Below are 22,610 nucleotides of genomic sequence, written 5' to 3'. Positions count from 1 at the left end.
GTGTGCCCCCCGCTCGCCACGTGCTTCCCCACTGCCCCCCAGACCACGCCCCCTTTCCCCCGGGCAACGCCCCCTTCCGCAGACCACGCCCTCCTCCCCCAGCCCCCGCCCCCTTCCCCAGCCCCCGCCCCCTTCCCCAGCCCCGCCTTCTTCCCCAGCCCCGCCCCGCGCCCTCCGCGCCGGGACTACGACTCTCATCATGCCGCGGGGCCGGAAGGGGCGTGGCCTCCGCCGGCCGCTTCCGGGCTGGCGGTGAGGAGGGAGTGAGGGAGCGGTAAGATGGCGGCGGCGGCGGTGCTGGAGTTCCAGCGCGCGCAGTCCCTGCTCTCCACCGACCGCGAGGCCTCCATCGGCATCCTCCACTCCATAGGTGAGGCGCCGCCGACCGCCCCCGCCCCGCCGACCGCCCCCGGCCGCCCGCCGCCGCCTCCCGCCCGCCACCGCCGCCGGCTGCTGACTCACCGTGCGAGCCGGACGGGAGCGAGGCCTGGGCCCGCTCCACCGGCCCCGGCCCGGCCCGCTCCACCGACGCGGGTCCTCCACCCGCACCGCGGGCCGGCGGGCCGGGGCCGAGCCGCTGCCCGCCGCCGGTGAGGGCCCGAGCGGCAGGGAGCTGCCGGGGTGAAGCGGGCGGCCGCGGCGGAGACCCGGTCGGGGAGCCTGTCAGCGGAGCCCCGCGGCTCGGGCCGGCTTCTCCTCCCCGTTCCCCCGGGTGCAGGCAGAGGCAGCGGCGTGTGAACTTGCCTGCCTTGAAGCCCGTGGAGCGGCGTGTGGAGGGGCTGTGGCGGGCAGCGGGGCGGGCAGGAGTCTGCCTGTACCGGCTGTTTGCTTCTGGGCTTTTTGGGTTGTGGTGTTACAGCGTCGGGGTGTTGCGCTGGTAGCGGCGGCCTGCAGCGTGCGGGAGGATGAGAAAACTCTGCTGGAAGTGGTATTTCCTCTTATAACACTAAAATACGCTCGCTGTTTAAATTACCTTCTCAGAGCTCCACAGAAAGTTTTGAGGAGTTTTGGTGTGCGCTGTGTCTGGAGTTTTAACTTCTGCTTATTTCAAAACAGATGCTGTTTGCAGCAGTTACCTTGCCGGGCCGTCCCGGATATTTAGCAGTGCCAGGGAGATGTTGGTGCTATAAAGTGGTTTGTAGGTATAATGTGGGCATCCCTCTTTATTTGGGGGTCAGGGTGTGCAAGGTAGGGAGAGGGGGTGCCTTCAGAACAGGTGTATAAAAGAATAATTCTTGATTCTCGTAACATACGGTGATTTCTGAAAAGGTGCTGTGACCTGCTGTCACCCCGCTGTGTCGGGCAAATAAGCGTTTCCTAGTGGGTTAAACCTTGACATTGGAATTGCTGTATGGTCTTTAAAATTTGCACGCTCCTCTCGGTGTTTCTCTGCTTAATTAGTAGTTGGTGTTCTCAGGCTTGTCAACACACCTACAACTTTCCGTCCGGTCAGGCTCAGTCAGGAGAAACAGCTCCTGTTGCCGGTTGGTGTAAGCTGGAGCAGTCCAGAGAGCGTTGCCGCGATACTTTTCTTCTTGAGAGCAAAGTTACTTTATTTTTGACGCTGCACGTATTAAATGATGGGGACTGAAAGCCACAGCCTGCGCGCAGGGGCAGCGTGGAGGATTTCAGTTCCCTCTGTAGAGCTGGGCAGCGGATTTTGGCTTTGTTTGTGTAGAAGCTGGACGAACTCACCTGCGCAGGGGATGGTGGAGATGAATGTTTACGGGGTGGCAGGGAAGAAAGTGTATTGTTTTGTGGATAACTCACATGAAGTCGATGTTGTGTAAACACAGGTTTGGTGCTGCTGTATGTCATTTGGCCCTTCTGTGTACTTCAGAGCCAGAGGTGCTCACGTTGGTACACGGAGCGACCGTTAGATTGTCGGAGTTCAGCGTGGGAAGGAGCGCTGACTCCTGCAGCAGTTGTGACACCTGATCTGCGGAGAGGGCAGACGTACCCGGCCCACCGAGCCCGATGTTGTTCTTGTGCTACGTTTTGACCACACAACTTAATACACAAAGCGGCAACATCAGAAATCCCAATACCAGAATATCCGACCCCGGAAATCCCATTAAATTTCTTTTATTTGGTTTTGTGGCTTCAGTGGGAGAAGGTCTGTTGGGTGGTGGTGTTTTTTAAATAAAATTTGAACAGCGGGACAAGCTTAATGAGGCTACTTCAAAACTTAAATTATAGTCAAGTTGGAGCATGCAGTTGTATCTATCAGCTGGATTAAAGCCTTCGTGAAGTGTAGTCGAAGTGCTCTTTACAAACGATGCATTTAAACTGTCCGCATAATCTGCTTTCCAGATCTCACAGGCCAGCCTGAATTCACTCTTGCCTGTTATAACAGTTACTTTTTTTGGTGCCTTTCCAGGAGCTGACTAGTAATGATTATCTTCTAACTGAAATAACATTAAAGGTAACTTTTCCACTCTTTTCCAGTGAAACGCGATGTCCAGGAAAATGATGAAGAAGCGGTGCAAGTCAAAGAGCAGAGCATTCTCGAACTGGGGTCGCTTTTGGCCAAGACTGGGCAGGCAGAAGGTGAGCCTGAAATAAGTAACTGAGGTATCGGGTAAGGTACACTCAGATGAATCTAGCCTCCTTATTTAATGGAATAGGAGTAAAAGCAGATTTTGGCAGGAAATGTTCTCTCAGAGACAGGACAGAAACTGAAAAAACTAGATAACATAAAATATTAATCTCTTGTTACTTGGCCCAGTATTTCAAAAGACTGCTGATGCATTGGACAGTTTAGTTTATGACCCTTTGACATGTGGCCATTTTAGTCCAAATGACTAAAGTTTTGTTAAGTTGTCGTGTTTGAGATGAGAAGTTTCTCTTGTTTTGTTTTTAATAATCTCAGAGCCTTGTTTCAAATTGGACAGTTTGTCCCGAAAAGTCCTTTCTCACCAGCAGCTTCTTTCTCAATTAATTGATTTATCTGCTGAAATGTTACATCAGAAGATCCTTGCCCAGCTCCTCACAAGAGCAAGACTTGACAGTCCTTCTGTTGTGAATGTGTGAAAGGACAGAAATGGAGTAAAGTTCTCTATTCAATGATTTTTTGAGTCGAATCTGTTCACGTCTCCTGTTTCCTGGAAAGCTCAAGGCAGTGTGTTTGTTATTTTGTACTCAGCAGTTTAGTTTTGTTTCTTTTGCTGAAGAATGCTTTCGCCTTTTCTGGAGCACCTTTCACCTCGAGCATTTTAGGAGCTGATACACCACGTCCGTACAAAGAGCGTTCTGTCCCTGGCAGACAGTTGGCCATGGTATAGCCCTGATGTTTTCTAACTGTGCGCAACAGTAATTCAGAATGTGAAGTGAAGCGTGTGTGCTTTTAACAGTCTGAAACTGGTTGGGGAAACCAGGCCAGAGAAGGTTTAATCAAACTGAAATTCGACTGGGACGCCAGACCTTACGTTAGAGTAGCTCATGGAAAGCAGTATGAGGTCTCAGGTAGCAGCTGATCAAGATCCCAGTTTTATATTTATTCTGAAACGCATGCTTGGTGTCCTACTGTCCGGTCTTTGTATTTGACTTGGCCATTTAACTGATCTACCCAGGTCTACGTGTGTTTGAGCATTCTGGACGCTGATCCCACTGCGATTTGCAATTGAACAGAGCTTGTGACAAAGTAGATGACTTGCACTTAGAGCAGGGCTGGAAACAAAGGTGCTATTCATCTCACCTAACTATAGGTGTCCAGGTCTGATTTCCTAGTGTGGACTGCATTTATAGTTAGTGGAGAAGAATAAACCCTTCCAGCCCACAATTCATCTCTTAGGGTGAATCTGGAGCAGGACAAATGAAGCCTGCTGTACAAGTGCCTGTTTCTCTAATTGAATATTAAAGGATCTCAAGTCAATTAACTCAGGTATAGGTGCCTGTGCTGTATGGGTGCCCTTTGCGCTCTGATATTTGCTTTTGTAGAGATAACTAAACGTGGCTTTGCTCCTGCACCAAGGAAGATGTGTGTGTTTGGGCTAAAAAGGGGGAAATCATCAGAAGAGTCTCTTCAGGTAAATGTATGGATGTGCTGCTGGTGTGCGTAAGCCTGAGAGAAGAGTTGTTAGGCGCACGATGGCCTCCTTACCGCTGCAGAACTTGGAGTAGTTTTGAGTTTAAGCCGAAGTCTTAGATGAGTATAAAGAATTTCAGTGTATTCTTAGAGCTAGCTAATAGAATTTTGTTTTTTTAAGGCGAAGGCTAAGTAATTGAAAATGACAATGTTAACTCATCAAAACCAGTTTTATGAAGGAGCACATATGAAATGTATTTGAAACGTGTTAAAGGGAACACTAAACTGCAGAGCAACTCTATTCTGAATAGAAGAAAATGAATTTGGCAACATTAAGAAGCCAGTTGTGTACGTGTAGATCGGCGTGAGATCACCAGGCTGTGCTTTCTGGAGATGTGTGCTGAAGCTGGGGGATGAGGAAAGGGGATACCACAGCTTAGAGATGTGCTAGTCCTGCGGGAAAAGACACTGTCACCTTCCCTTTGGGCCTGCTTTCCAGGCTGAAGTAGACTAGTAGGAGTGACAAGCGGTCAGGATCAGCAGCATCTTCACCAGGTACAACTTCACAGAGGTGCTAGCACCAGGCAGACACTGATCTTCGTATCCAAGGGGACTGAATCCAGCGCTGCTTCACCTAACGAGGAAATCACTGAGACTGTGCGGTTTCTGGCCCGAATGAAATGGATCTCATCATTGTAGCTTTTGCTGCACGTGTTTTAGTTTTAACTAATGGAATTTCTTTGACAGGTTCTAGGTGTTGCAGTGACTTGTTGGCTACTTTCAAGCGATACCTTCCCAGAGATGAAAGGGTCTGTGAGGGGCAGCCTACGGAAGAAATCGGCTGCAGTTTGGTGGGATTTGAAAGTTATAACTGCTGTACTGCTGACTGGTTGAGAGTGTAAAATGAATCTGTAGTTTTTAGAGGACTAACCTCTCGTGAACTACGGCCTTTGTTTAAAAAAATAACAATAATACAAATGACCCTCTTTATCTGCTTGGTAGAGATTAAGGATTGAACTGGTAGATTAATTCCTTTTTTTTTAGGACAGTTCTAGATTTTTATAGCATTGCTTAAAACTGTAGGATTGGAATAACTCGGATCAGGTATTCAGATACATGGCGTGTTAGCTTGTGGAAGCACTTTCTCTGAGGATGAGCAGCAGACTTCATTTTCCAGAGCTGCTGCTCATCAGAGCTGTCAATCACACCATTACCAAGCATTGCATTTACTTAAAAAAAAATCCTAAAAATAGTTGACAGTTACATTGGTAAGAAAGAGAAATTTCTGTGGGAACTTTGAGCTTCCATGTCTAAATGTGTAGCTTGCAAAATGTACGGATATTCTAGCTGTTGACTTTGAATCTGCTTTCTAGTGAATTCTCGGGCAGCTGTTGAGCAAGTCAATGGAAGGATAAGTACTGCAGTATTTTTCATGTGATTTTTTCCTTTCTTTTCTTCTAAAGTTCCTTTCCCATGTGGAAGAGTGTGTTGCGCACTAAAAACATGGTTCAGCTGCTCCTGAGAAGCAGCGATGCACAGTATGAAGTACCTTAGGTACATAAGAGTTGATGGATCTCAGAGAAGGTCTCGCTGCCTTGATAAGACAGGCTGAAAGACTGGCAAATTCTTAGTTACAGAGCTCAAAGCGAAGGATGCAGTGCTGTGACCTGACGAGAAGCAGACTCGTTCCCTGTGTTGAATGCGGTCTTTTCAAGCGCTTGTGTTGGTTGCATCAGGGAAGAGCACAAGAACCAGCTTCTGGGCAACCCCAGCTTTAGTGCTGCTTCTCTTCCGAGCCCAACGAGGTGATCTGGAGCCCACCTTTCTCAGCTCGCACCGAGCGGAGGGATGCCTGCGAGTAGCTCTGCGCAAAACTGATGTGTTGGAGGCAGTTCTCTGCTGCTGTCGTGGTAGTTCGTTTACTGTGTGTGAAACCAAAGTGTTTGATTCAAATGATTGGGATTTGCATCCGTGAGTGGTATTGCAGACTGAGTGGACCTCAGAACGAAGGTGGTGTGGGTAAAGTCATCGTCTGCCACGGGGCAGTAGGTAACAGTTCCTTGTTGAAGAAAAGCTGAGCGCTGATTGAAACTGTCAGTCAGCAGGGCTCAATCTTAAATATTAAAGTAGCTGTACTTCAATTCTGGAAAAACCTGCCCATTTATTTACTTTCTCAGACAGAAAGTAAAACTTTTATGAAATCTTAGGCATGGCAGTCATAGCGTTGTTTTGTTCCCTGTACAAAGTCCGAGTGGTTCATTGTAGAAAGAGTCACGATTTGTTGCGCTGCTGTTTGGAAAGTAAGGCTTCTCTAAGGATTCAGGGCGCACTCGAGATAAGTTTCATTTGTTCTAAAACTGGGCTTTCGGGTGTATAAAAATGTCAGTACATCACATGAGCAATTGGATTGGAACACACCGAGTTCTGCGTCTTAACAGTGTAAGAAACGAGTTGTATCAGGCTTGATTAAACTTTTAAAATAAATAGGTTGAAAAAGTGAAAAATAGAAGGAATAATTTTTAGATATTAAGATCTTCTTATAACAATTCTTTTGCATTACTGGTAAATGAAATATGAAAGAAACCTTGTTTTCAACTGTTTTTATTGGAATCCTCCCAAACTGAAATTCTGCTGATGCTCCTCCGTATACTAATTGAAACAAAATTAGATCAGTCTCTTATTTTAGTTTTGATTTTGGTACCAGTTTGGTATAGAGTATATTGAAGATCGCTGAAATACTCATTACAGGTTTTGTTTCTGGTTTTTTTTTTTTTTTTTTTGCTGTCAAATCTTGTAAACATGGTAGTGCAAGATTTAGCTGATGTTTGGGTGAAACTTAAAATTCTGGGGCAAATAAGCTGTGATTTCAGTGTACGACCCCCACTGCTTTATGAGTCAGCGCTGAACCCTGCGCTGGCGCGGTGCTGGTCTGCTGGAAGTGTCGTCTTCCCCCGACTGTAAACAGACATCACTGCAACCTGGTCCGACGGCAGGAGACTTTTAACTTGTGCCGTGCCATCCCAACACGTAACTCCCTTCTGCTTCCGTGAATGCCGAGTCCCGAAACTGCTGTGACATTGACTGCCGCGTTCCTGCGCTCTGTAGGAATGACGTTTTTAGCGTGTTTCTTCATAAAGGCAGACTTTTCCTTGGTGAGCTTGAGACTAGCTGTATAACTCTAAACTAGTAAGGAGACTAGTAGAAACAGAAATGTAGTTAAGTAATGTGAGATCTAATTAGGTAATGCGGGTAGTTAAGTGTTAAGAAATGTCATTTTTTCAGCAGTGGAGCGCGGGGTGTATCTGACTTTCTAGGGCTGGCTAGGTATGGCAGATTAGAACGTCAAACTGTGAGTTAATAAAAACATACTTAAACTATAAACTCTATTGCCCATTTTATAGAAAAATCTCAAAGCATTTAGCAGATGCTTACATTTTTAAAACGTGCCTGAGGCAAGTGTAGTTACAAATGGTGTTATAATTGGGCAAACTGAAGTAACGGGAAACGTATGCTGTGCGGGTGAGACTGGGGCCCAACAGTCACCTTTGCCAGTCCCCGTGTTTACTGCAAGGCATTCCTTCAGGTGACGTTTATCGCTCTTTTCCTGTAAATGATGTTGAGAGACTGCTTATAAAATGTTTGCTGTAATAAATACTGCTGTGTGTAGACGTGTCGGGTACTCCAGCTGCCGCGTAACTTTTGGCTGTGCGGTTGTATTTCATGATTTGGTTTTTCTTGTGTACAGAGCTGGGAGGACTTCTGAAGTATGTTCGACCCTTCTTGAACTCCATCAGCAAAGCAAAGGCAGCCCGCTTAGTCCGATCTCTGCTCGATCTGTTCCTTGATATGGAGGCAGCAACAGGACAGGAGGTGAGATTTACATTTCAGCACTAGTGCATTCCTCAAAAGCCTGTAACGCCATTATCTGACCTAGTTTGCTTCACACTGAAGAATTATTCATGTCAGGAAACATTAATTTAATGCATTTGGATATATTCTATTAATAAAACATTAGATAATTTAATTCACTCATAACCATGCTTTGCTGCAAGCCTCATCCTGCTGCAGGTTAGGAGTAACTCTCACCCTGGCCATTTTTCTTAGATTTGTCTTGCGTGCTGTTAGACGTACAGCGTTAGTAGTATTTTGTAGTGCCATTAGCGTTCGGGGTGCGGGAGGTGAAAGCTGCTGCACCTGCTCCGGGCAGTGGAGGAAAGGTGGGGGCAGCGTGTGGTGGCACAGAGCTAGAGGAGGGAGCGTTCAAGGTCTGTTCAGGAGTTGGTGGGATCAGATGGTGAGTATTACGTAGCGTCTTTCAACTGGAAACGTGAAGGTGCATTGCGTGGAGACACAGTGCAGTGGGCATCTTACTCTACAGAGGGTTTCTGAGGTGTAAAAGTTACTCCTGAAGTGGGAGCAGAAAAAGTTTTGTAGCTACCAAGCGTAAACTACTTCCAATGGATGAAATTCTCCGCTAGAAAACCCATTCGGTCTAAGGTAGTCCCCAGTTAGGATTTACTCCATTCTTATTAGCTCCCTAGAATACAGTTGGTTTTGTTCTTTTTTTTTTTTCCTTTTTTTTTTTCCATCCACATGACTTGTTGGTTATTTGGGAGAAGGGCAGGAGCAACTTTGTAAATGTAAATGATGAGGAGCCACTTACGCACGGCGCTGACCTGCAGTAGTACAGGTTGTACCGGCACACCAAAGCAGTTAGATGGAAAGGGGAGGAAGGGAGGGTCTGAGCAACAGGTTAAGGACAAAGCCCACGTAACGCTACACACAGCGACTGGCAAATGACAGCCTAGAAGAGGTTCTGCCGTGTTGAGAGGCAGGTGGCATTCTCGTTAGCCAAATCAGCGCGGAAGTATCATCCTGTAGTTAAGGTAATCCAGCAAATGTTCTTCGTTTGCTGTTCGGTTCTTGTGGCTTGCATGTCATGTTACTGTACACGGTGAGAGACAGAATCTTTTGCCCCTCTTCTTTAACAGAAGAGATTAAGGGATTTGCAGGTGAGAAGGGAACCCCTTAAGGGGTCAGGGGAAAATGAGTGGCTTCAGACTCTTTCTAAAGGTAACTTGATATAAATGACAATATTTGGATGCAATCCCAAAAGCTGGCATTTTATGGCAGGGGAAGGACTTGGAGCAACAGCGATGGAAATATGGGCCAGTTAGTCCAAACATTAACTTTCAAGCATATTCAGAAGCCAAACCCAAAACCTAACCTGTGAGGTTCTTGATGCAGTAATGCCGAATACTTTCAGAGCCTCAGAAATGTTCAGAGGGTCATTTGTTTCCTTGGTGTAAGGTATATTAAGAAGACTCCCAGGAGTTCAGTAAAGCAATGAAATTAGAGATTTCTCCAGCTCCTAATGCTCCAGCTATCGCTGTGCAATAAATTGCAACTTCATAATGGCTTTTCGTAAAACGTCCCCCTTTGATAAGCAGTGACGAGGAGCTGACGAGTCTTGCAGTGTAGTACAGCTACAGAGCTGCTCCAGAAAGAGCTGCCATCCAGAGATTTTGGGAAAAGGCATTCCTGAGCCTAGCACCTCAGGGTGACTTATTGTATATTATTGGTCAGTACTAAATCGACACCCTCTTCTAAATTGGGGTGGAACATGACTGCTTTATTCATCAAGGGAATCTCGGCAGTCTTAAAAATAAGAGAAGCCATTGGGTTCCTTTACTCTGCTTTGAAGTGATAGATAAAACATCCAGTGTCGCTTACCGACTGGCTCCTGGCGCCTGACTTGGTTGTAAATAGTGGAGCCCAGCACCTCTGTTGCTTTACACTGCTAAAGGACGCACGTGGTCTGACATATTTAGGCCCTAAAACACGTGCACTTCGTTTTCCTTTTTTTCTAGAGCAATTGAAAATACAGTTCTCTCTATGGCTAAATGAAATGGTGCAAAACACGCTGGAAGGGACCTCAAAGTCTTTTAGTTCATCCCTCGCCCGAAGGCAGAATCAGTTCTCGTGTACCCAGATGTTTTTATTTCAAACAAAAACACAGCTGTTTAAGAAATGCTATTAGGATTTCAGCAGGAATTTTTACTGGTGAAACTTTGGAAGCCAACTCTTTATTTTCATATTCCAGTGTGGGAGGATTGTCCCTGGTGGTCAGAAAAAGTTATTGGAAGCCAAATGCATTAGAAAAGGAGTCGAAAAAGGTGGTCTGTTGGGGTTTTTTTCTGATGGCTAAAGCTTAAACTAAACCTTAGTTTGCCTTCTGAACTTTACTTTCTCCTGCTCTATGTGTTATAAGTAGTATAATACTGTGAATGTTGTTAGAAAGTGCAGGAAGTTAATCTAGCAAATAGAATATGAAAATATGTAGCACAAACCGTAGCTGTTCTATATCATTTCGTGCAACATTTCCGTGAGTTTTAAACTCTGGTGTCAACATGATGCAGCCTGAGGCTAAAGCGTATCGTGTGTGGTTACCAGTGAGTCCTTGTTGAAGAGAAGTCGCTTAACCTTCCGCTGTTGAGCTGCAGTTCTCATCAGTGGTGAACTACGCTTTACCCTGCTAATATTAAAGGTGCTCAGAGACATTTGGGGTAGGCACTAATGATGAAGGCTAATCTCCAGGCTCATTTAAAGTAAAGCTAATTTGATGGTTAGCAATGCTGCTGTTCAGACAGGAATGACTTACTTTCCTAAACTACATTGTGGAGATTCAGGCTTTGTTGTGTTTTTGTTGCTTTGTAGGAAATGATTGAACCATACTGCTGTTTTAAAGAGGGGCAGCAGAAGGCTTTACCAATTTCTTTCTGCTCCCTTTAAGGTTGACCTGTGTTTAGAGTGTATTGAATGGGCCAAATCAGAGAAGAGGACTTTCCTACGCCAGGCTCTGGAGGTATGTTACATTGCGGATCCCAAACCTGTGATAGCATCTTCCCTTTATCAGATTTAATACCTGTAAAAGTAGAGAACTTGCAGTGTGTTGTCCAGATCTTTGTCCACGTGTAACAGACGGGCGATAACAATTACACTAAAGTTTGTGACTCTCCTTGAAGGCAAGATTTTACCCGGTGTGTTTAGATCTAGCCGGTCTTCCAAATGGTAGATCTTGCAGAATTGGACCGTATGATGTAGGAAATGCAAACTAATTTAGTGAAGTCTGTGCCGATAAGAATATAAAGTTTTATTTTACAAAATAAATCTGTACTACCTGTCTCTGGCTTTCCTCACAGCAGTTCCTTTTCTGTTCTCCAGGCGAGGCTGGTCTCTTTGTACTTCGATACCAAGAGGTACCAAGAAGCACTGCAGCTAGGTAAGCCTCCCACTAGGTGGTGGTAGCAGTTCTTTGCTTGGAAATTAGTCTTGAGGTTGACAAGGGAAATGATCAACTACGTCATGTTCTTTGATGAGTTTTGTAGGACTTAGGCGTTAATTGCTCGGTGCTGTACCAGATCTGCCATCTTTTACTATAGGTTGGTGATAAAAGCTTTAAGAGATCTCTTTGTTCTTGCCATTTGTTCATTTCAAATAATTTTGGAAGCAAAGACGAGCTGTATCCGGTTGAAGGCCATCAGGTTTGGCTCCTGCTGGAACATACCTAGTACACTGCTGTGGTCAGAGAGGCTGAAGGGAAAAACCAGCTTTCTTCATTTTGCTCAAATACGGCCTCAATAAAAGCAGTAGTAGTGCCAGGAAATGGCAAACCTCTAAGGATGTAATTAGACAAGCTCTTGTGAAGCAGTGTAAAGGTTTTAAGAATTTGCTTCTGCACCACCTGAGATATGGTAATTAACCATGTGAACTCCTCTACTCTGCTACAAAGCAGAGTAAAGCAGGTCATCTTACACGGCCCAGCTCCCTTCGGTGCTTTTCAAATGCTCATTTTGCAAATGACTGCAGTAACGTAAGATGAGGTTTAAGCTGGCTAAAGGGTATTTGTACAGCCCGCTCTGCCAGCTCCGCGCGTGGGTGTGAGCAGGGCTGGGGGCTGACTGCACTGACACGGGCAGCAGTGCTCACCCGGGCGGTGGTGATGCCTCACCAGGGACCCGAAACTCCTTAAAAGTGTGGTGGCAAGAGCATGTGTCATATACAAGTCACCCAGGTGACTCTGGACCTGATCAGAATGCCAAGTTACGTTAAGTGCTCTGATACGTGGAATTCAATATCAAGTTAGAATTAGTTTGCATATGATATGTAATGAACTCAGGTTTAAACTGATCAGAGTCCACACTCCAAAGCTATGCTTAATTAAGTTAATTAATGATGGTGCTACAGCTTAGGGAGTTGTGAAGGCCTGTACTTATAAGACAGCCTCTCTGAAAGCTCTATCGAGATGTCAACGTGTGTGCTGGCATTTCTGTGTGGCTGGCCAAGACATGGTTATGTCCGTGGCCGTGGGGAGTAGGTGCAAGCAGAGAGTGTCTGCGGGATGTTTCTAGGGAGAGTTCGTTCTCTTCCGCCTAGTTATGCCGTTTCAGCTGTGGTTTTCAGCTTCTAAGCACAGCAAGTGAGGATGAGGTTCTCATCTCAGCTTGCCCTAGGTTAACTCTTTCGTTCGCAGTGGGGGGAAAGAAGGGGAAAAGTTTCCTTTAAGGCTGGCTCTTTCTGTCCTCACAAGGCTTTAATGTGACAGTTTATCTAGGCATTTCTTAGCTGTCCATTCCTACTTCCTAAATTTGATCTGTAGATATCTTGTGCTTAAAACGTTCCTTCCTCATCCCATATTCTTAGGAGTTGCTTGAAAATCCTCAGGTCTCACCCTAGGGGAGTGATGCAGGAACGGGCAGTACTTCAGGTTTGCTCAGAGCTCTGAATGTGAGTGGTAAATCACGCTGTCATCTGGGGAAGGGGTACCAGAGTGACCATCTGAACTGCACAACCCATCCTTGACTTTCTGCTGAGTGTCTGCTGCCCATGGTGAGGTGGCAGAGACACGCTGTCCACACACCCAAGTATTCTCGCTGCCCTCTTCCACCTCTAACACAGAACTGGTTCATTCTTCTCCAACTGTGGACTGACACTGACCTACTATTATTTCCTCTCCTTTGTTCCTTCTTGGCAGAACAGGTTGTGTAAGCCTAGCCTCCCTTCCTCAAAGCCAGTACTGCTGTGGGGGAAGAAGGGTGTCATCTGGAAAAGCTTGGTTTGTGAAGTCGTTGATAGCAGATGCAGAGCAGGTTACAAAGGTTCTTGTTCTTCCCCGCTGCTAGGCTCCCAGCTTCTTCGGGAATTGAAAAAGATGGACGACAAGGCGTTGCTGGTGGAAGTGCAGCTGTTAGAAAGTAAGACTTACCATGCCCTGAGCAATCTGCCAAAAGCAAGAGCAGCCTTAACCTCTGCACGGACTACAGCCAACGCAATCTACTGTCCACCTAAGCTGCAAGCAGCGTTAGACATGCAGTCAGGTAAAGCCCTTCAGGAGAAGGGGAAGGTCTAGGACTCATCATGATGCATCTGTTGACTGATATTTGTTCTTTCCTGAGTGAATCATAGAAAATGATGCTAGGTGGGACCTCCAGATACCTACCAGTCTGCCCAGCTGCCTCAAGGCAGGATCAGCTATAATTACATCATTCCTGACACATCTTTTTTCAGCTTGTTTTTGAAAACCTCCAGTGGTGGAGGGTCCGTAACCTCCCTAGGCACTGCAGCATTACACCATGTAATGCACATTGTACCATTGTTCCTGACCTAATTTGCAGGCACTTACCTGAAGTGCCCCCAACTTGTCTTTCTTAACGTCTCCCCTTAAGAGAGGGCCTGGATGTTCTTCTGCTAGAAAGAAAGGGTTCCCTTTACTGAAGTACCAGATAAAGCACTGAGCGACCAAATTGTTTTGTCCTCTTCCAGTCGCGTTCTGAATTAATTCTGATGCCTGCCTGTTTGTTCCTCTCAACAGGTATTATCCATGCAGCAGAAGAGAAGGACTGGAAAACAGCCTATTCATATTTTTACGAGGCGTTTGAGGGATATGATTCAATTGACAACCCAAAAGCCATCACTGCACTGAAATACATGTTGCTGTGCAAAATCATGCTGAACATGTACGTGACAAATGGTTCTGCGAAGAACACTTCCTACATTTAAATGGGAAAGGCTGTTCCTTTATAAGACTCTAAACTAACGAAAGAACTCAAGCAGACAAGCTTTGCTGTTTGTCTTTCTTTATGAGCTAATCGATGCTTCTGACACAATGTTATTTGAATTGTAGTAATTTGCTATCAATTGGGAATTTTTGAGGCACAGTTAGATTTAAGCTGACCGTGTTGTTGAATAAATGCTCTCTTCCCTTCCCTCCCCGCTCTAGCCCAGAAGATGTGCAAGCGTTAGTGAGTGGAAAGCTTGCTCTGCGGTATGCAGGAAGACAGGTATAGAAACTTAATCCTTTCTATCTTCCTATTGTCTCTGAGAATATTGTGTTATTCTTTTTGTCAAATACTTTGGTCTTTTCATACCAAAATACTCTTCACTTCTGAATGTCCTGAACGAGATCCAGAACTGATTAAGTTACCATAAGTAATTACCATAAGTCAATTGCCTTCAAAGGGAATACAGTGACTTTCACCACCTGAGAACCTGGCCTGCTTGCTTCATTTTCTCTGTTTTTCTCCTCCCTGCTTTCTTCATGAACTACTAAATGCCTAATGCCGTAAGGTATTCGTGTCTCAACCCTCGTCAACTGCTCGGCAGCCATGGATCTGATGTATTTAAATCCAAGTTATTCATTGTTTTTACTGGTGGTGTAGCAAGTCCTGAAAATCCATTCATAGCAGTGTAGCTGAGCAGCTTGAGACCTAGATGAGTAAGGTGGAAGCCAAGCAGCTGGGGAGTGTTAAATCAACTGTTTATTCTACCATGTTAACTTGCCAGTCTGTGAATGCCACCCCCGTATTAAATCCAGGGATGCTTATATAAAGTACAGGGCCAAAAGCCAAGCGTGCCAGGGTCTGAGCCAGGCTTACACACTGATGTCCTCGGCGGCTTTGGTCAGCCAGCTATTTATTTTGACGCAGCAGAGGATTGGGGAAGCTATTTAATAGAGGAAGTCAGTGAGCATATGTGCATAGAAAAGAGTCTGAAGTGGGCATATCCCTGTGTTATCCCTGCTGGATCATAAAGGGCAGCCCTGGTCCTGCTTCATCCCCTTCCCCTGAGTGACAACTGGGTTGGAGGCCCCTTTTCAGAGCAGGAGGGCAGCCTGCTGTGGAGGGAATCTCAGCTGTTCCCTGCGCTGTCCTCCTGAGACAGCGCTGATCACCAGTTCCTGCAGCAGCTGTGGAATCTGAGCTTAGGGAGCAGAGAGAAAGTGGGCAACCTTGGGGGACGGCTCGGTGGGAGAGATGGTAGCAGAAGTCTGAGCCTTGTGCGCCGTAGCCACTGGGCTGTCCTGCTTGTCTCGTGCGCTTGTGCCTCTCACCGCTTGGAAACTGTTCTTCTAGTGGTGTTACTATTCTGTTTGGTATAAATATGGTAGTTGGGTTGTGGCTGAGTCTCTTGCTTTGTTTCAGGGGTAGATAAGAAACATTTTCTGATGCTGTCCATGATAGGGTATCCGTAGGACTTCTGCCGCGCTTCTGTCGCTCGGCAGGGCAGTGTGGCATGCCGAAGGGCAGAAACACAGCTTAAGGGCTGAAAATGGCCACGTTCATTAAGCAAGTGCCAAAATGTGCACTTTCCTTAAAAATTGTATCAAACTTGCTCCCAACCTGCAACCTGATAGGAACTGCAGCTGCTGTTCTCAAACCTTGCAAAACTCGAGTTCTTTGTTTCCCTGAAGCTGATTTCATGCTGTGTCCTGCAGCTGTTCTGCGTGTTCTCCTTATTAGCAGCTGTTCTTACTCTGCCTGTGTGCAAGTAACACTGGCACGGCTTTGTAGCAAAAGGAACATTCCTGCTTTGCTGCTTAAGCACATTTTCAGTGCTTAATAGCATAATAGCACTGAGAGGAGAATCCAGAAAAATAACCTACTCTCGTTTTCTTTCTCTGCAGACAGAAGCACTAAAATGTGTGGCACAGGCCAGTAAGAACCGATCGCTGGCAGATTTTGAAAAGGTGAGTCAGGAGGCAGATTAAAAAATGGGGCCTGGCTCGACAAAACATTCAGAAATGCCAGTTTTGGAAAGTTGTAGGAGCTGCTACATCCCACAGCAGGAAACCATAGAAACATTCATAGAAAGCAACAGTGCATCAAGCAAATACCCCACAATAATCAACTGGTTTGGTTTTCGCAGCATGGGGAGTAATAGCTTGCTTGAAACTAGTTTTTCCCTTTTTTTTTTGGAGAGTGAACTCAGAAACAGTTTCCTGTACTTTTGGTGCTGTTCATTGGGATGTATATCTTCCTAAAACTTTTCCTGGCTTCAGCAAGAACACCACGGAGATAACGGAGAGGATTCCCACGTCAGGGAACAATCCTGTTGTGCTGTCTCCTGAGTGTAAACCAGAGATTCTGGCTTGCTAAGCTCCAGCAGTGTAAAGGTGAAAGACGCTTGCTGCACGGTGCTTGAAAGGCTGCTAGGCTGTCGTGACCTCCTGGCCTTTTAGCTAAGTTAGGAGTTTGGATTAACCACTGATGCTTTGCTGGGCAGGGAGGGAAGACTACTTCATACTCGCAGGGCCTTGAGGACAGGAGACCTGTTGCTATCCGAATTATTTGTTCCCACTGTGTCTTCCACAGGCTCTGACAGACTATAAGGTGGAGCTCAGGGACGACCCCATCATAAACACTCACTTGGCTAAGCTCTACGATAACTTATTGGAACAGAATCTGATCAGAGTCATCGAACCCTTCTCCCGAGTACAGGTAAATGTTTCCAGCAAGCACACCGACGTGCTGGTACCCCTGTCTCCTGCTGTCGGTGGCGAGGGACTTGTTCCCACACAGAGTACTTCTTACTCAGAGCTGCTCAGCACTTCCAGAGCTCAGGGTTCATCGTGTTCAGCTGAAAAATGATAAGGAAGGGGCTGAGGGGAACTTTGGAAAACCACATTCCAGAGTCATTGCCCTTTCCACCTGTTTCACTTACGCACGCTGAAAGGCGGACGTGCTTTTAACTCTGAAAGTAACAGTGTTTGGCTTTTAAGGGCTCTGACAGGGTGTGGGTAAAGCTGCAATAATCTTGGAGAAGAAATGTTATTTCATGTTTCAGAGCGAAATGGCTTTAGGTGTCTAGTCCATCTCCAGTTAAAATTGGATGTGAAATCTGAAGGACGTGAAGCTGCAAGGCAGAGAAAGCCATTGGAGATTTTTAGGCCGGAGCGTTTACAGGCCCTCGAGCTGTTCCTTGGAAGAGCCCCAGACCTCCGTGTTGCATGTCAAAAGTACAGCTAAGGATTTACTTAACTCTTGGTCTCTCTTATAGATTGAACACATATCCAGCCTCATCAAGCTCTCAAAGGTAAGAACATCACTAGAAATCAGTGGCACATCTGAAGAGGGCAAAGGAATTGAGGTCAAATGGCATTTGCCACTGGGAAATAAACGTGGGCTATTAAACCTGACAGTCAGCTCCCCAGCATTTACAGGCAAATATCACTTTTGGGAACTTAGCTTTAACACAGACAGTTTCCAGGAGTCGTCGGACAGGCTTCCTCTGCCCTAAGACTTTGCTCTAACTTCGCCTTCCTTCACATGGGTTTTACTCCCTGTGTTAGCACTTGCTTTTTATTGGAGACGGATTTTCCTCTGCTGTAGTAACAGCTCATGTCGTGACCAGCTCAGTCTTCCCCGTTGACCTGTGTTTAATCCTTGTGAGCGTGCCCAGAGGAATCTTTCTTCTCCTTATCCTAAGATACAGCTAATCACTTTGATTGAAGTTTCCTTAGGGATGCATATGTCACGTTGACTATTGCAATAACTGCTTTACAGATAATCCCAACCAGATTAAGTTTTAGGAAAATCCACTGTAGTCCCAGCCAATTGCATCCCGAAGTGCTTTTGTCCTGTATTGCCATTAAGGCTGGAGGTTTGGAAGTGTCGTGAGCCTCGGCCTTTACGGTCGTTGCATTATCTATCCTCCTTTTCTACCTGTGCAGTCTTTTCCTAGTCTAGCCCTTGGTGTTTAACACATACTTAATAGTTTGAGTAAAAGCTGGGCTGCAGCTGTGTGTCCTCTGTCCAAAGAGCAGAAGAGGAGCCGACTCCTGTGGGGCCTTGCCTGGCGCTGGGCAGGAGGTCAGCTCGGTACTGAGTGGCTTAAACGAAGCTTGGCCAACACTTGGCTAAATATTTGCTGAACCAAGCTGGAGTGCTCCAGATCCCCTAATGAGTAATGCCTGTATGAAATGAGGGATGCACCGTCTTCTGTGGAACAAGAGGGCAAGACGTCCTGGTACTCTCATCATTAAAAGCTACTGCTTAATTTCTGATGTCGTCTAAAGCGTGTGGTAGTATCAAAGCAGCGTGCAAGGAGAGATCTGTCCTGACGTCACGTTCAGTGATAAAATAGCTGCTTTTAAGCAGTGCTTATATCCCGCCAGGGCTGTTGAGTGTGGAGTAGTAAAATTCGCATTTCTTTATATAGTTCCGGGAGACTTTTAATTTTTCTGCTTCAATTTCAGGCTGAGGTAGAAAGGAAGCTCTCACAGATGATCTTGGACAAGAAATTTCATGGTGAGTCTCCGCATCCTTCAGTCTCGACTGCTTTGCTGCCCAAGGCCAGGTCGTAAGCGAGCTGTGGATAGACTCCGCTTTATCACTGCGCCTTCGAGCCTCGAGTGTCCTTCTTAGACCGCTCTGCTTCAGATGGCAGACGTGCAGGTTAACAGGCACTATGGGAAGAGTAGTGAGCGGCGGGTTTATTTGTTACCCTGTTGTCATGAAGGCTGTTCCTATTGCTCCTTCCATCTGCCCTCATTAAGCTCGAGGCTTAACTTCTCACAAATCGGAAACCGCATTTAAGCCTTTACTTGCTGCGGCTGCATCCAAGGACAGTTGCAAGCCCCACTGGTGGGCTATCTGGCAAAGATGCGCTCTTCTGCCTTGGAGTTTACTGGAGTATGTCGTCACCTTTCCCAGCTGATCAGTGTCAAGAGCGTTTTGTGTGTTGGTGGGGCGCACCCAGACAGCCCAATTGATTGGTTTGGGTTTCCCTGGGACCACGGGAAGCTGCTTCCCTAATAAGCCCTCAGGGAGACAGCTCTGTTCTTGTTTTCGTTGTCCCTAGTGGCGATTTGGTCTAGCTGAGCAAGATGAATGGCTGAACGAGACGTATCGGTTAGAGAATTGCTCAAAAATTACAGAACCCAGCTGCAGTGCCCATCTGGCACCTGGAAATAGTTTAATTATAAAATGGCTTTTTTTCTTGCCTTGCTCCAGCGTTGTGCTGAGCCATCCTGCTGGGCACAAGGGCCTCGAGGAGGAAGGTAGCGGTTAGGGAACGTGCAGGCATAAGCATCTCCTGGATGTCCTCTCAGGCCCCTCTCCAGGACGTGATTTTTTTCTGGGTAAGCTACTGCTAATGCAGTCCAGACAAAACTCAGTCAGCCAGTCCAGTACAACACGTGAGCCCCTTCCAAACCCAGCGCAGCTGACCGGCCCTTCGCTGGGTAGATCCCTAAATTCCTGCTGCCTGGAAGATGTGATCTGTCGAGCGTTACACTGGTAACCGCAGCTTTGTGTCCGCAGGCATCCTTGACCAAGGCGAGGGAGTCCTGATCATCTTCGACGAACCCCCCGTAGACAAAACCTATGAAGCTGCCCTCGAGACTATTCAGAATATGAGTAAAGTAGTGGATTCGCTCTACAACAAAGCCAAGAAGCTAACATAGGTGAGTGGAGGCAGGAGCCGGAGGTCGCGGCTGCCCCGGACCTATCGCTCCTCCCAGGCCAAGGTGCGGTTTGTGTCCTTGAGGCTTGTTTTCTCTCCTCTCGATTGACGTGGCTCTGTTTTCTTTTGCAGAGTTGAATTTGCTAGCTGTCATTTGGAGAGTGTGTGTGACAGGAGAGTGAAACCTTTGGGAAAATGTTAGGAGACTTTTTTTTTCTTTGTTCTACTTTTCACTCGGAAAGTTTTTAAACTTCCTCATCCGGTGCATCTTGTATTCCATACGATGCGTGTTCCAGTTTCCATGTAATCTTTACTGGCCGAACTTTGTATCTGGGGGGGGAATATTGTTTAAACAAAGAGGGTATTCTAAATAAAAGGAAAAAGGCTTACACTACCTAAACATGTGCTTTCCACTTCCTGAGGGATGGCAGAGAGTTAAGCAGGGACAAAGTTTTGTTACCGATAGGTGCCCAAAACAAGTTTGTTTCATCTCTCCCTCTGCTCTGAAATCTGAGACTTACTGACGGTGTATAAGCAGCCAAATTTATTCCATTTGTACTGAACCAAAAAAAACCCAAAATGTACAGACTGCTGGTTTATTTTTAAATCTTAAAGGCCTCGGATCCCCTCGAAAGCAGCTCAACAATGATTTTCCTGAAGGCTTTCGCACCCGAGGAACCTGCTTCAGAATTGTCATTGTGCTGCGCTAGCCCAGACCCACCCTGCGCAGCCAAAAACCTCGAGACGGCTGCAGCCGCTGTCTAGACCATTAGGCCAGTTTCTAATAAAGGGAACAGCGCAGGTTTCCCCTGGAGGCCTGTATTGCATGCTATTGTTTTAAAATAGACTAGATTTTAAATGTTTTATCCCTCCCCCCCCACCTGCATTGGTAGGAAGAACAGGTGAGCAGGCGTTCCCCGAGTCCTCGCCTCCCTGCGGGAGCCAAACCTCGTCCGGCGGGGAGGCGAGCCGCCGCCTCGGGCGCTGATCAGGCTGTGGTTATTTACCTCTGCTGCATTAGTGTTTCTTTTTGTTTGTTTTTTTTTTTTTTCCCCAACATCTGATGTGAGACAGCTTGGCCCTTCTGGAATAACCTAGTGCAGCGCTCGCTGGGGAGCTTCCTCGTTACTGTTCCCAAGTCATCTACGTGGGGGGTGGAGCACGGTGTATTCCAGCATGTTTCATTTATGGTGAGGTTACTAGCTAGGTTTTAATGCCATTTGGGCAGTGTAAGCTTCTGCATCTCTGTCCTGCTAATCTTTATTTTTCCTTTCCCCTCTGTCTCTCTCTCCCTCTCTCCCTCTCCACGTTTTTCTTACAAAATTTATATTTTGTAAAAGGATTCTGTTTTATCAGGAAATACTTTGCCTTCACACTGAATCTTAGACTGGCTGATTTTTCTGCTTTCTGTTCACATTTTAACCTCTCCGACATTTTATTTTATTTCTTTTTTTTTTTTAACTTTCCATCTCATCCAGTCAGTCGCTGTTTGGGTTTTTGGCACCATCAATATCAAATGTACAAACGGTTCTTGCTAACCAACACCAGGTATATCTGATGTTCAGATGAGTTCCAATAAAATAATTTTTTTTTCAAAAATCTGTCTCCTGTCTTCAGCTGCCGAGGCAGATAACGGGCACGTTCGGTGCGGTTTCTCTCTTCGCGTAGGGAAGGGTGGATTGCAACGCAAGCTGCGCGCCTGGCCGGAGCTCACGAAAGCATCGTCGGTGATGGTATTTCTGAGACACGGTATGTGGGGGACCATGTTTTAAGCAGCATCACTAGAGGTTTGTGGATTGTGACCTGTTCGTGGCACAGCAAGTTTGAGTTCTACCAAATGAAGTTGTATTATTATTATTACCATTATTGTTATTATTATGGTGAAAAATGAATTATATCTGACCTCTTGCACCTCTAGCCTTTCTTGAAAATTCTCTGATGCTGTATCGGAGAGTCTCACGCTGTGTACGGCAACACCGTCCATAGATTCCTCTTAAGGCTAGAGAGGGTTTTTAGGATGTAATTGAACTGATACGTCTTTAATTTTTGTGTCTGAAACTCGTGCATCTCGGACACCGCCTGGTCGAGGTGATGCAGGTCTCTTGGAAAGAAACCTGGCCTCGTAGGCAGAAAAACGTGAAGGACTTAACTCCTGCTTTTAGGCATGGCTTGGATTGCAGGGCAAGTGCATTTCTAGTTTTCTTAATAGGTTTTTTTGAACTATAAATGGCTTGTAAGATATTTCCCAAAAGCAGCTCTGGCCAGTTCACCGTAACAAGTGACATTTTCCCCGGGGATGCTTAGCTGTGAACACGATTTGCTGATTTAGGTTGCTAATCGTAGGTGAATGAGGGGAAATTCATCATGGAAGCGTGTCCTCATTGAGAGCGGTGTCCAGCTCCGTCTGTCAGCCCTCAAAGGGGACGGAATTGGCCCTGACGCAGCAGGTGACGACGGGGGGAGCAGACAAACCCCTGTGCCAGAGGCTGAGGGGACCCGACCAGGAGCGAGGGCGATGCAGCAGGTCCGCAGTGACGCCGGCTCGGAGGCGGCTGGGCTACCTTGCGCGGGGTCAAGGCGGTTTAATTGCACGTTAGTCATTCAAACCGCCTGCGGAAAGCCGGGATTTTCCGAGGCGTCTGAGCGCCTGCCTTCCACCTCCAAGTGTATTAAAATTAGGGCCAAAAAAGCTCAAATGGTAGGGCTTGTTGTTAAACCCTTTTGGCTTAAACTTCAAAAGGCTTAACTTAAAAAGCAGGCTTTCGCACAAAGGCGAGTTTCATGCTGCTTGGGTCCGTGTAATATTTTTAATGGACAAAGGGATTTCTCGGTAACGGCAGCG

General features: G+C 46.4%; 1 protein-coding gene across 1 annotated transcript; it reads left to right on the top strand.

Annotated features, from left to right (window-relative positions):
* The first annotated feature begins 217 nt into the window (after positions 1 to 217).
* On the top strand, positions 218 to 21,367 carry PSMD11 (proteasome 26S subunit, non-ATPase 11). The gene is made up of 14 exons (XM_075171204.1): positions 218 to 370; positions 2,449 to 2,550; positions 7,773 to 7,897; positions 10,821 to 10,892; positions 11,252 to 11,309; positions 13,210 to 13,404; positions 13,899 to 14,043; positions 14,307 to 14,367; positions 15,990 to 16,052; positions 16,678 to 16,803; positions 17,363 to 17,398; positions 18,561 to 18,612; positions 19,627 to 19,769; positions 19,901 to 21,367. Exons 1-13 carry the CDS (start codon positions 280 to 282, stop codon positions 19,767 to 19,769), a joined length of 1,269 nt encoding a protein of 422 aa, XP_075027305.1. The 5' UTR covers positions 218 to 279; the 3' UTR covers positions 19,901 to 21,367.
* Positions 21,368 to 22,610: the final 1,243 nt, after the last annotated feature.

This window comes from Calonectris borealis, chromosome 22 (genome assembly GCF_964195595.1).
Source record: "Calonectris borealis chromosome 22, bCalBor7.hap1.2, whole genome shotgun sequence".
In the NCBI taxonomy this organism is placed as follows: domain Eukaryota; kingdom Metazoa; phylum Chordata; class Aves; order Procellariiformes; family Procellariidae; genus Calonectris; species Calonectris borealis.
Note: the sequence above shows the minus strand (reverse complement) of the source record. Positions and strands in the feature narration are given on the sequence as shown.

Coding starts and splice junctions, on each gene's coding strand:
- PSMD11 (XM_075171204.1), top strand. CDS start 280: ATGGCGGCGGCGGCGGTGCTGGAGTTCCAGCGCGCGCAGTCCCTGCTC. Junction 14,044..14,306: donor TGCAAAATCATGCTGAACAT/GTACGTGACAAA, acceptor TCCCCGCTCTAG/CCCAGAAGATGTGCAAGCGT. Junction 16,053..16,677: donor CGCTGGCAGATTTTGAAAAG/GTGAGTCAGGAG, acceptor TGTCTTCCACAG/GCTCTGACAGACTATAAGGT.